This window comes from Siphateles boraxobius, unplaced genomic scaffold, assembly GCF_051911475.1.
Source record: "Siphateles boraxobius isolate OS27281-9 unplaced genomic scaffold, OSU_SipBor_1 5, whole genome shotgun sequence".
Taxonomy (NCBI): Eukaryota; Metazoa; Chordata; class Actinopteri; order Cypriniformes; family Leuciscidae; genus Siphateles; species Siphateles boraxobius.
In genome coordinates, this window is record NW_027509141.1 from 26759221 (window position 1) to 26773856 (window position 14636).

Sequence of the window (14636 nt, forward strand, 5' to 3'; positions counted from 1 at the left end):
ACTAGATGTCCTCCTTTCCCACGGTGTCCTTCACTTATGAACTACATTTCCCACGATCCTTTGTCTCATCATTGCACTCAGCTGTTTCTTATCACTGATCATTGCACTCAGCCAATTCCCCATTATCATTGTGATTCCCTGTGTATATAACCCTGTCTGTTTCAGTATGTGTCACGGAGTCCTGGTATTATGTCCCCACACTTCCGTTATTTGTATCATTCTGGTTCTCGTTTGTATTTTATGTTTTGGATTGCCTTATTGGACTTTTGACCCCTGCCTGGATGACTAAGAGTTTGGATTGCCCTTTTATATTAAACTACTGCTTTTGGATTTTCTGCCTCCAGTGTGTGTTCCGTGACAGAAGGACTCCGTCACACAAGATCCAGCGGTATGTTTCTCAATATCTCTTCCCCAGCCACCGAGCGGGAGAGAAGGGAGTTTTTTAAGGGGACCCGATTAGTTAAGTTTCGTGGAACCCGTGGAGGTCGCAGTGGAGGAGGTGGTCGAGAGCCTGTTCACGTCCCGTCTGCCCAGTCAGAGAATCTTCACGTTCCGTCTGCCCAGCGAGAGACTGTTCACGTTCCGTCTGCCCAGCGAGAGACTGTTCACGTCACGTCTGCCCAGCGAGAGACTGTTCACGTCACGTCTGCCCAGCGAGAGACTGTTCACGTCACGTCTGCCCAGCGAGAGACTGTTCACGTCACGTCTGCCCAGCGAGAGACTGTTCACGTCACGTCTGCCCAGCGAGAGACTGTTCACGTCACGTCTGCCCAGCGAGAGACTGTTCACGTCACGTCTGCCCAGCGAGAGACTGTTCACGTCACGTCTGCCCAGCGAGAGACTGTTCACGTCACGTCTGCCCAGCGAGAGACTGTTCACGTCACGTCTGCCCAGCGAGAGACTGTTCACGTTCCGTCCGCCTTCCTGGGCCGGGACTATCTGGAGCGTCTGGCTCGGATCCTGGACATGCCCGTGTCTGCTGTTCCAGAGCCGGAACCAGTGTCTGCTGTTCCAGAGCCGGAGCCGGAGGCAGAGCCAATGGCCGTTCCAGAGCCGGAGGCAGAGCCAGTGCCCATTCCAGAGCCGGAGGCAGAGCCATTGCCGGTTCCAGAGCCGGAGGCAGAGCCATTGCCGGTTCCAGAGCCGGAGGCAGAGCCAATGCCTGTTCCAGAGCCGGAGGCAGAGCCAGTATCCGTTCCAGAGCCGGAGGCAGAGCCAGTGCCGTCTGCCTTCTTGGATCTGGACTATCTGGAGCGTCTGGTTCGGATCCTGGACATGCCCATGTCTGCTGTTCCAGAGCCGGAGCTAGTGTCTGCTGTTCCAGAGCTGGAGGCAGAGCCATTGCCCGTTCCAGATCCGGAGGCAGAGCCAATGCTTGTTCCAGAGCCTATGCCTGTTCCAGAGCCGGAGGCAGAGCCAATGCCTGTTCCAGAGCCTATGCCTGTTCCAGAGCCGGAGGCTGAGCCAATGCCTGTTCCAGAGCCGGAGGCTGAGCCAATGCCTGTTCCAGAGCCGGAGGCTGAGCCAATGCCTGTTCCAGAGCCGGAGGCTGAGCCAATGCCTGTTCCAGAGCCGGAGGCTGAGCCAATGCCTGTTCCAGAGCCGGAGGCTGAGCCAATGCCTGTTCCAGAGCCGGAGGCTGAGCCAATGCCTGTTCCAGAGCCGGAGGCTGAGCCAATGCCTGTTCCAGAGCCGGAGGCTGAGCCAATGCCTGTTCCAGAGCCAGTGTCTGTTCCAGAGCCAGTGTCTGTTCCAGAGCCAGTGTCTGTTCCAGAGCCAGTGTCTGTTCCAGAGCCAGTGTCTGTTCCAGAGCCAGTGTCTGTTCCAGAGCCAGTGTCTGTTCCAGAGCCAGTGTCTGTTCCAGAGCCAGTGTCTGTTCCAGAGCCAGTGTCTGTTCCAGAGCCAGTGTCTGTTCCAGAGCCAGTGTCTGTTTCTGTGTTTGTGTCTGTTTTTGTGACTATTACAGTTCTTGTGGCTGTTCCTGAGCCGGTGTCTGCTGTTCCTGAGCCGGTGTCTGCTGTTCCTGAGCCGGTGTCTGCTGTTCCTGAGCCGGTGTCTGCTGTTCCTGAGCCGGTGTCTGCTGTTCCTGAGCCGGTGTCTGCTGTTCCTGAGCCGGTGTCTGCTGTTCCTGAGCCGGTGTCTGCTGTTCCTGAGCCGGTGTCTGCTGTTCCTGAGCCGGTGTCTGCTGTTCCTGAGCCGGTGTCTGCTGTTCCTGAGCCGGTGTCTGCTGTTCCTGAGCCGGTGTCTGCTGTTCCTGAGCCGGTGTCTGCTGTTCCTGAGCCGGTGTCTGCTCCGCCCTGGCCGCCCGAGGGGTCTTCGCCGCCCTGGCCGCCCGAGGGGTCTTCGCCGCCCTGGCCGCCCGAGGGGTCTTCGCCGCCCTGGCCGCCCGAGGGGTCTTCGCCGCCCTGGCCGCCCGAGGGGTCTTCGCCGCCCTGGCCGCCCGAGGGGTCTTCGCCGCCCTGGCCGCCCGAGGGGTCTTCGCCGCCCTGGCCGCCCGAGGGGTCTTCGCCGCCCTGGCCGCCCGAGGGGTCTTCGCCGCCCTGGCCGCCCGAGGGGTCTTCGCCGCCCTGGCCGCCCGAGGGGTCTTCGCCGCCCTGGCCGCCCGAGGGGTCTTCGCCGCCCTGGCCGCCCGAGGGGTCTTCGCCGCCCTGGCCGCCCGAGGGGTCTTCGCCGCCCTGGCCGCCCGAGGGGTCTTCGCCGCCCTGGCCGCCCGAGGGGTCTTCGCCGCCCTGGCCGCCCGAGGGGTCTTCGCCGCCCTGGCCGCCCGAGGGGTCTTCGCCGACCTGGCCGCCCGAGGGGTCTTCGCCGCCCTGGCCGCCCGAGGGGTCTTCGCCGACCTGGCCGCCCGAGGGGCCGCCCTGGCCGCCCGAGGGGTCTTCGCCGCCCTGGCCGCCCGATGGACTTTGCGTCTCGCCCTGGCCGCCCGATGGACTTTGCGTCTCGCCCTGGCCTCCCGATGAACTGTGCGTTTCGCCCTGGCATCCCGATAGACTTTGTGTTTACCCCTGGATGCCCGATAGATTTTTTGTTTTGCCCCGGTCCCCGGTTAAACCCTCACTCCTTGTTCCTGTCTCCCTTCATGGACCTGGCCCACCTTCCCTCCCCCTGATCCTCCACCGTTCCACCTCCCTCCTGAACCTCTTGTATTATATTGTGTTGTGTTTTCTGTGTTTCTTGTTGTTGTCATGGAGCGTCTGGTAGCCGCTCCGTAGAGGGGGGGTTATGTCACAGTGTTGGGTTTGTGTTCCCCTGATGTCCACTAGATGTCCTCCTTTCCCACGGTGTCCTTCACTTATGAACTACATTTCCCACGATCCTTTGTCTCATCATTGCACTCAGCTGTTTCTTATCACTGATCATTGCACTCAGCCAATTCCCCATTATCATTGTGATTCCCTGTGTATATAACCCTGTCTGTTTCAGTATGTGTCACGGAGTCCTGGTATTATGTCCCCACACTTCCGTTATTTGTATCATTCTGGTTCTCGTTTGTATTTTATGTTTTGGATTGCCTTATTGGACTTTTGACCCCTGCCTGGATGACTAAGAGTTTGGATTGCCCTTTTATATTAAACTACTGCTTTTGGATTTTCTGCCTCCAGTGTGTGTTCCGTGACACATTCATGTTTTTACTGACTTCTTTCAGTTTTGTTAAAAGTGTTATACTTCCACTTGGCAACATAACTGCATCTCACTACTTTTAATGAAGACAACTGTGTGTTGAGCTTCAGAATGTAAGCTAAACTTTCAGTTTCATTTGCGCAGTTTGCACGTCGGCTTGCTGAAGAGATGCGTGTTGCAGCAGCGCTGTCATATCTATAAACCGGGAGCCGTTATAACACTCGGAAGGTTTTTTTTTTTTTTTTTTTACCAATTTGGGAGGAGTAAAATTTACATTTGTGACTTCAACAAGCATATATAATGCATATATGCATTTTGTTCATTTTCATCTGGAATATGTAAAAGTGTGCTCTCAATCAGAGGGCATTTGTCTCACGATTGGATAGCTTTCAAATCAGAGAAAAACATGAAGTGATCAGGTACGCATGAACGGAGTTTCCACATGATTCGCAGTCATTTTAGTATGGAATGTTTAATAAGGACTCTTTACACTTAGTTGAAATTTATAGCATTAACTATTTACAGCAGAACAAGCTTTAAGGAGTCAGTTGGATAACTTGTTTGCGCTGATGCGCAGTGGTCAGCGCGACCACTCTGACCAATGGTTTGTTAGAGCTGCACGCTTTCATTGACTTGTGCAGTTTAATACTCACACTTTAATAATATTAATAACTCCTAACTTAATAAAAGAAGCTGTTACTACAAGGAATTATTACATCAATATGTAGATCTGTATATAGGTGGGAGGTAGGCTACTTTATCTGAATGAAATACATTCACCCCTCTCGCGCTTGTTTGCGTGCCAGCGATTAACCCTCCGCGTGCCAGTGTTGGCACGCGTGCCTTAGGTTGCCGACCCCTGATTTAGAATAATAAATTTTGCTTAGAAGACAGATGAAGACAGAAGACTAAAACTCCACGTTAACCTTGCGTACATTCTGCTGTGTGGAGATGGATATGATGAATGCAACAACCTGAAAAGCAATATCATGGCCTTTTGGAACAGACACGCTTCCACGGTCTCAGGACAAGGCCTGGGACTCTTGGTCTGGGCCCAAACATATGAGGATCACTGCGCGCATGCGCGCACACACACACACACACACACACACACACACACACACACACACACACACACACACACACACAGACACACAGATACACACACACACACACACACACACAAAAACTCTCATAAACGCTCTACGGTTATCCGTCAACCCTCCCCACCAGCACTGCATCTGCTCCCGCACCAAACACAGTCTCCAAACTCCTTCATGTTTGTGCTGCAGCAAGGTGTCATTAGTCCCTCCATTTATAAAAGCTGCACGGCTATATATACACACTGCTTGATTAAAGTTGGGCACCGTAATTGAAGTGAATACCCGTTTATGGGATGAAGCAGTAACTGCTCCCCAGAGCACCCCATGGCTCATCGTTCTCTTTGCCTCCAGATCTCTTGTTTTCTCTTTTTTGAATGAGTATGCATATAAGGCCCTACTGTCTTATGAAGGATGTCCTCTCAATTACCTCCTTGCACTTTTCAAAGGTTAAAACAAAGTATGCGCATGCTTGCGTGATGTGAACACAAAGTCAAAATATAGAGATGTTTCGGGCAAGATAGTCTAAGCAGGTTTAGTGCTTTGAATATTTTAGTCTCTACTAAACTGAACTGAAAAGCAAGATCAGTTGGTAATTGCAATTTCCTTTCTACATACATAATTGCTAACAGGAGGTGTAGTGTAACCTAGTTCCGCTGGTTAAAGATCTTTATTGGTAACCAAAAGATTTGAATTAGCATGGGATGATCCTTGAGTTCTAATTACGTTTGTGCCCTAGGGGGGAATTCACTAAGAATGAGCTGTGTACTCACTGATAGTGTTGTTTGCTTTTATGCTCTGTCCGTGATGTTTTAATGCCCGCTTCACTAAAGGAATTATGTAAATCAGATCACTGTGCAAACACACCCAGAAATTTAGCGTGAACACAATCTGCACTCCACAACCTCTATTTTGCAGACCAGAGTGCTAGATTACAAAAGAAGCCACCACAATTTAGCATACTATGCTAAACCTGTAAAGCATTGTTCCCAAAATACAAGTGTGCTCATTCTTCTCTATCATTCATCATTTGATGAATTACTGCTCAGTTATTGAGAGAAAACATGAACAAACCTCTTTATTAAATAAAACTAACTTTACTGATTGCTCAAGGGCACCTTAGTCATTCCCTGCATATATTGAGAATTGGACCCGCAATCTTCAGGTTACCAGTCTGACTCTCTAACCATGAGGCCATGACTGCCCCACAACATGTATCTACATAATATTATATAGATACATATTAATATTATATTATATATATAAAGCATTTTGGACTGTATGTAGCCAGTAATACATGAATGTTGTAATATGTAGGGAAAGTGGGGTGAGTTGTGCCAGTTTTTACTCAAAGTGACTTTAAAGTGAGGCCATGACAGTAATGCCTCCAACTTAAGGATGTACATATATTTCAGGATGTGTTGCATCCCTGAGAACAATAACTTTGGGTCTGAAATAAATTGTTTCAGAAATATAGCTTTTGGGAAAAAAGTGGTCTCGTGGCACAACTTGCCCCTGGTGCGGGGTAAGTTGTGCCTTTGGGGGAATACGTTGGGGTAAATTGTGCCAGTGATTTCTGAAGTAAAACAGAACATTTTAATGTTCTGAACTGTAATGCTATATGAAAGCAAGACAAATTCAATACAAAAATACAAATGTAAGGGTTATTTGGATATTTGGATACCCTATTAAACTGTTGGAATAAGTCCACTTAAATACACAATATATGATATTTGTGAATGAAGGCTTTGGCAATAGATGCCTGTTGACATACATTGAACGCTGTCTGTCAATTATGTAACATATAAGAATAAAGTGACTAGGCTAATTTCTAAACATCCTATTGTTACTTGGGCCACTTAAAAACTTAATAAAACTCTTTAATAACATACTGCAAATTCAAAACTGAAATCAGTGTTAGCTAAATTAAACAAATGGCAGGTAGGCCTAAGTCAAACACTGATGAGCCATGCCCATCTCCTCACTTCTCCAGATTATCCCCTGTGAGTATGTAGGTAGGTGGTCTGGCCTACTACTTAACATCCCACTATTCAATGCTGCAGGGGAATATAAACTTCTGCTCCCTTCTGCCTGTACCACCAAGTTTTGGTCTAAAAGAATGTCACATAGTTTAAGCGCTAAAATGTAAGAGTACAATGTACAATTACAAATTAATAATATGTTGAAAATAATTATAAGTGGGGGTGCCACTGGCACAATTTAACCCAGGCCCTTTGGCACAAATCACCCCAGACCCACAAGTTTGAAAAACTAGCATGATCCAGCAGTTAAGAGCTAACATCATGCTAACTCTATAGACTCATTGTGTAGCCTGTTAAAGCCCTAAGACATGTGTGATTTTTTTTTAAACTTGTCAATAATTGTTCAGATACTACAATCAAAAAACCTTAATCATAGAAATTTTACTTTGAAAGGAAAAAAAACATTTTGTTTGAGCTAAAACGTGCTTACATCTCATGCCATGTGTCTCTCTTCTTTGGAGGAAATGTAAAATGGATGGCTTTTCAAAATTATGTGGTCACATGACCAATTGTTCCTATGGTTTTCCAGAAACAAGGGGTGGATCAACTTCCCCCCTGGCACAAATCACCCCACTCTCCCCTAACCTAAAGCGCACTTTAGTAACCCTTTTAGTTTACATTGTCTTCTCCTCAATTATTCTTGGTTCATTAAATTAACTTCATGTCAGTTAAAGGGTGGTAGTGGACAAAATAAATTAATTTGGCTTAATTCAGAAGAGCTTTTTTTCAACTTTAAGCCTTTACAGCCAGAGGGACTGCTTTTACTGAATATAGCATTTAATTGAACTAATTACTTGCTCAGCGGACTTACTTCACAGGTTTGTCTTAGGTCATCTCCTTTGGTATTAAATGCTACTTTAAGTGATGCAGTTTAGCATAACGTTTAGCCTCAAGAAAAGAATTGTATGCATCAATTTCAAATAAATAAGTGGCTAGAAGTATAGACGTGTAAATGCTGACATTGGTGGCCTGTCAGCCTGAGATGAGTCGACAAATCCAGTTGGAGATATGTGGACCAGACTTATTATGAAATGAGTGAGTACAAACATCATCATTATAATGAGATGAGGACATCTCTGTTTGTCAATGATAAGGCAATCGATGGCCCCACAGCCGCGAATGACAGGACAAACATAAGCAGTGAGAGAACAGAGCACATTTTCCACACTGACTAAAAGGGAATCTGTTAATATTCCTTGTATTTCATTGAAAGGTCATGAAAACAGTTATATAAAAATATACCATCAAACTAAGCTGCTATGTACAGCTGCATACATGTGTTGTGCCACTTTCCTGTGACCTTTGCCAATGAGTTCCTCTTTTTTGGACGGATAACAAAAAATATATACTTAGCACACAATCAATGTCTTATCTGCTCACCACCTGCAAAACAGTTTAACCAGGTGTAAAATGCACCAAAATAGTGCTGTGAGAATTTAAATTAAATCATTGTCATTCTTTTTAATGCAAAAATGCTCTTTTTCTGTAATGAGACTATATTTGCCATTTTTACAAACATCAATGCTATCTGACTAGCAGAAATTCATGTAACACTACTTGAAAGCAAACATATTTGTGTACATTTCCTATTGATCATGGACTAATTCATCAAATTATGTTTAAATGATGAATTGTTATTGATTCTTAAGTTTAAAGTATAGTTTGTTTTTCATAGTACAGGGTTTGCAAATGTAACCCATACAGTTCTACTCACATAAACCATTTCTAAAGTTGAAGTTCATGGTAGAGTCACCCTAGACTTTTGAATTAGCATGAAGGTGAATCACCCCCAATAATTTGAAGTCTAGGCTTAAAAAGCAAATTATTGAATTTCTAGGCAAAAATTCATTAAAATGGACATTCTTATTTATGACGTCCTTTAGCAAATTAAAATACCATCTGCGCAAGGCTTCCTACTAATGAACTTTTTTTTCACTCATTTTTATTCTCTTGCTCGTCATGTTTTTTTCTTCTTCTCTCCTTTACCCGTTGAACTTGCCACACTAATAGGTTATGAATAATTCTGTTTCAGCTTAGATGGCAATTAGCCACAATGCTAGAGGCTATCCGTCTTCCCTTGTAGAGGTGTAGGGATTTACGTGTGTCAGCTAGACAAGGCACACACACTTTATTTTGGTTCCTAAGCAATTACGAGCTAAATTCTTCAAAACATCTCATATTGATAAAGAGCAGCCATTAACATGAATGCTAACCATCGACATGACTTCCTTCTGGCAGTGTAATTCATTCATACAGGGTTGTGTTCTCCAGCTGAAGGGTCTGGAAGTGACGTTCTTTATTCAGAGGCATGTTTATTCACGTCACCCCTTCTGGAGCTTTTCATCGACTTCCAGTCTGTCTTATCAGAGAGTTCAGCAGCTTTCCAGGATAGAAATATCAGCCTAAGGACCACACACTTTCTTATTTGATCAATTTAACAATGGGCCGAATGATGAGGTTCCTTATTAACGCCAAGCTGCATCTCAGACCGGTGGATGAACGTTGACATACTCAGATAGGCTGGCTGTCATTAAATGGCTATAGGGAGAGTGTAGAGTGTACATAAATGTCTGGGGTCCTTGTTTTAGACGTACGCGGAGGTTAAAGCAAGAGATGAAAGGGAACATCTTCGAACAATCATAAACAATCTCTCTGTCGCAGCTGATTTGGAGACAGAGAGAATTGCTAATGAGATCTATCAAACCAAGCTAGTAATCAATGCCAATTTTTTTTTAAATGGTAACACTTTAAAAGATTATCTTGGAATATGAATATGAAATACATGGTTATTATAGTTACCTAATACTAAATTATAACTAAAAATAATCATTAAAGATGCATTGTCCAATATTTGGGAGGATCTGTTGTCAGAAATCTCCCCACCCTCGTCCGTAATGCAGAATCCCTGACAGCATTTAAAAGACAACTGAAAACTCATCTCTTCCGTGAGTACTTAACATAAAAAAAGAAATAAAAAAAAATCTGTTGACAAACAATCTCCCCACCCTCGTCCGTAATGCAGAATCCCTGACAGCATTCAAAAGACAACTGAAAACTTCCGTGAGAACTTAACATAAAAAATAAAAAATAATACTCTGAACAATGCCTGAACTTTGTATTTTGAGCACTTCTTGCGTCATTCTTCCCTCTTCACGATGACTCGCTTGCTTTAGTCCTCAGATGTAAGTCGCTTTGGATAAAAGCGTCTGCTAAATGACTAAATGTAAATGTAAATGCAGAAATGCAATATCATATACATAACTATGTTTTCAGTGGTGTATAAAGACCTTACTTAATGAACCTTTATGTTTGTATTACCTTAGAATGAGCCATTTCTATCTACATACACCGCGGATCTCCTTACACTGAAATGCGCCAACATGTTTCTACAGTAGCCCTAAACGGACAGACGCTCTTTGTCACTATGTTGTTCTTCGTGCAAAGAAGCAAGCGAATAAAACACTGACACAATGATGAATAAGTAACAATAGTATTCACAATAACATATGGTTTTTCTGAATAATTAAGTAAACATAATTTCTTACTTTTTCTTTGTAAAGAAACCTCATTGCTTAACTGGCTACTCTCTGCTGTCTCAGACGACATATTTTTCTGTCAGCCACCATAACTTCTGTTGGTTGCAATTCGCAACCTCACCACTAGATGCGACTAAAAATTACACAGTGCACCTTTAAAAAGTACTAAAATAAAAAAAACTAAAACTAATAATAATAATTAAAAAAAAATATATATAATATATATATATATATATATATATATATATATATATATATATATATAATATGAATGAGAAAAACACTCAAACATATGAAAAAAATACAATTAAAATTAAAAAGAAAACAAAAATAAAATCTGATTCAAAATATTTACAAAAACTATAATAGTATATCAATGATAAAAAAAAAAAAAACACTGATACAAATGTTTAACATTTTAAACTACATATCTGTATGATCCGCAAAGCATTAAATAATGTTCAAATAAGATTTGTTTGTCTTATTTATAAACATCAGGGAAGCTGTTATAAAATATTACCAAAAAATAACTACAAGATAGGAACATGTGTACAACGATTAAAAGCAAATCAGCTCTCTTTGTAATCTTTGCCTTTTCATCGCCTCAGAGTTTCCCAAATGATGCTTTAAAGCACAGCATGAATATAAGCAGCGAGTGGGGAAGTTCAAAGTGAAATGCCATGAATTACACACACACACACACACACACACACACACACACACACACACACACACACACACACACACACACACACACACACACACACACACACACACACACACACACACACACACACACGCTACTCTACCTCCCATTCAAAGGTCCTTATCACATAGAGACAGTCAGCCGTAATGATCACCCCATTCTGGCCCAAATTCTCAAGCTCTAACAGAGAAAATACAGCAGACTTCCAAATAACAAACACAGGATAAAGCATTTCAAAGCCATGGGTGGCGAGTTAAAGGACAGCGCAAAATATTGTAGGTCAGCTTCTGGGTGCAACACCACCCTTGGGTCAACATTTCTGCCAACTACATAATGCCAAAAGTTGATCTGTGCAAATGATGGTCTACTTAATCCTGAACATACTGTTCCATTCGTGTTTATCCCAATTGAAGATGGCTTCAAATCAGCACACACTGTTCCACTCACTCAATGGAGAGAAAATACAAAACAGAACATTTCACTGCATTTATACTCACACATGACCGTGAGCAAAACGTTCCCTGATGCCAGGACGACCTTCTCCCTTGTTGCTCGGTCATAGATTCCTACATGGCATTCATAAGGTCCGTTGTCTGAGATCCGGACCTCTGGGAGCCTATGAAAAAAGATAAAAATGTATTTACTGTAAGACATTTTCAGTGACTCAAAGACTGAATATGATTTGTGTGTGTGTGTGTGTGTGTGTGTGTGTGTGTGTGTGTGTGTGTGTGTGTGTGTGTGTGTGCCAAGCTACTATAATAGATCTACTCAGAAAAAATGTATTCTACCAATAATTATAAAGAATCAGCAGGCAGTTATTTCGTTTTTCAAGTCCTGCCCTCAAGACTCTGTGATATTATGGGCTTTATATATGGTTTTGGTTCTAACCTCAAATTATACTTCAGTCCTTTTTTATCTGCAAAGTGAAAATACATTTTTGGAAATCCATTTGTTTAGAAAAGCAATATCACATCTCTACACGACTCCAAAGGAAATTATAAAGTATACAAAATAAGTGTTTATTATAATACAGACTTCTCCAAAGAGTCAAAGGCTGTATTCTTTATTCTGAACACGGACTACAATGCAAATCAAAGTGAGATTTTCAGCTGCAGGTAGACCAAAATTGAGGACAATTGTCCTTCCTAAGCCCACAGAGAGGGGTAGACTGCTGACAATGGCTGGTAGAGGTGCACAGATGCTCGACCCTGTGGTCCATTTTTGTAGCTTTTACCTATTTCATTCTGTTCCTCTCTTTATCTTTGTATCTATCTCTCTCAGGGCCCTAAATAAAACAAATAGGAGACTAACTGTACTGGCTGGGTAAAAATGGCTGTTGCTGAAAACCATAAAAATAGATTAGAAAATTTGGGCCAAGTTTCATCTTAAAATCTATAAAGATGCCTAATTTTGAGCACTAGACTACAAAAGTCTTTTTTTGTTTTGTTCTTCCAATATATATATATATATATATATAAACCATGCAGGTGCATTTAGTTAAAACGTAAAACTGCAGAAAATACATCTTGAACTTATACCCAATTGGCAAAGAGTTTATTTTTCAAATAATGTGATGTTTTAAGGTAATTTTATGTATTATCTTATTTACAGATGCAGGCCATTCAAAAGTTTGGGGTCAGTATGATTTTTTTAATGTTTGTGAAAGAAGTCTCTAATGCTCACCAGGCCCATTTTATTTGATCAAAAAAAAAAAAAAAAAAACAATATCGTGAAATATTCTATTTGAATGCATTTTCAAATGTAATTTATTCTTTGATGGCAAAGCTGAATTACTCCAATCTCCAGTGTCACATGATCCTTCAGAAATCATTCGGATTTGGTGCTCAAGAAATTGTGGTACATTTTTGATAAATTTAAATGTATACACGCTAAAAGCATTCTTTCCAAACTCTTGAACGGGAGTATCATTTATTTTAAAGGCAAAATACAGACTTCCCTTTTGAAAGGGAACAAGACACTGTGTCGATGACGCTATTGGGGAATGCCCTCCATGTGAACCGCTGTCTGAAAAACTATTCAAACATGGCAATCAAAATTGACCGGCAACAACCTATGATGTCACTACTAGTGCTACCCAGAAATATAAAAGGGGCGCCTAGAGAACAGCTCATCTCTTTTCGTCTTCAGGGACTGTTTTGTCTGATTTGCAATCACCTGAAAAAGGTAAGAACAATTATAGATATTGAGACCAGATGACACACTCAACTTGTGCGTTTAATGTTTGGGCTCAGAGCAAGCACGATCAGTTCTTGAGGGAACTGCTTGTGCCAACTGTGGGTTCTCTTACGAGAGGTTCTCTCGTATTGCGTAAGTTTAGCTTACGCTACGGGAAAGATTCATCTTCTCGAGATACTGAAGCCAAAAATTATCCTTAATTTTGTATAACTTGTCAACGCAGTGCAGCAGCTAGCAGACCTAGTGCAGGCCATCTCGCGTGCTCATTGGCTGCCCTGCGGGCAACTGCTGCAGCCTACCAGTGCGCCCGGCGTGACGTCACGCCCAATGAGGGGCGCCCGCGCCTTTATAGCGTCACAGCCCGCCAGATAGGCGTGGCTTAGCATATAAAATAGGGGCTGTAGGCTGAATTCTCTGATTTTTCGACTCTTCAGCGAGCTCTTCGCATCGCTGGATTTGAGAGAAGCCACCGCCGCCGTCGAACAGCGAACAGCCAGCCAGGACAGCGCTGAGGAAGCCGGCCGTCTTCGCCACCTTCAGCCATCCGTGCGAGCTACGCTATCCGGCGACGTATCCTTTTTTGCTATTATTCTAAAAGAGCAGCGAGCGTCTTTTTAAAAATGCCTCGCACTTCCTGCGGCTCGTGTAAAGCCCCGCTCAGCGCCGGAGACCGCCACCTGATCTGCGCTCTCTGCCTGGGCCTGGAACACGCAGAGCTCGCCCTCGCGTCCAGGGGCTGCGAGCTCTGTGAGGAGCTTCCGCTGTCGACCCTGCGGGCTCGACTCGAAGCATTCAACACCACAGCAGTCACTCCGCCTCCTGTGGGACCGCGCAGAAAGAAGCGCCGTTCCCTGAGACAGCCGGAACCTGTGGCCACAGCGACGCGCTCGCCGGAGAACCTCCCTCGAGCCTCGCTCTCGCCTTCCCCACCTCTCCTCACCGACGCGCAGCTGCCGCTTACGAGCCTCACTGCCGTCACTTCGGAGGATGAGTCCGTGGGACATGTCACAAAAGACTGCTGCTCTATCCTGGCATCAGACAGCTAGGAATGGTCGCTTCACTCCGCCTCCTCGTCAATCCAGGAATCCGCCCGTACCCGCGCTGGAGCTGACGCGGAACTTATGCGCCTGCTGACGCAAGCGGTTGACCGTCTCGGGCTCGAGTTGTCGCTGCCGAAGGAACCCGCGCCGAACAGGCTCGACGGCTGCTTCCTTCAAAGTCGCCGCCTCGCAGTTTCAGAAACCAGGCCCGCTCCATTCCTGCCGGAACTTCATGCGGAGCTGACGAAGTCGTGGAATTCACCGTTTTCTGCTAGACTTCAGTCACAGGCCTCCGCGTCGCTCTCCCGAGTGGACGGCGCCGCCGAGAAAGGGTACACAGCGATTCCCCCTGTGGAAGAGGCGGTCGCAGCGCACCTTTGCCCGCCCTCCGCGAG

The 14636-nt window shown here is 44.6% G+C and overlaps 1 protein-coding gene across 2 annotated transcripts in view; it reads right to left on the bottom strand.

The window, feature by feature from the left end:
• Window positions 1-14636, bottom strand: part of igsf21a (immunoglobin superfamily, member 21a) — a 299892-nt gene that overhangs the window by 76265 nt on the left and 208991 nt on the right. For both annotated transcript variants that reach the window (XM_077203639.1, XM_077203638.1), the window contains exon 4: window positions 11503-11621. In XM_077203639.1, coding sequence (XP_077059754.1) covers window positions 11503-11621 — 119 coding nt within the window. The remainder of the gene's footprint in view (window positions 1-11502; window positions 11622-14636) is intronic.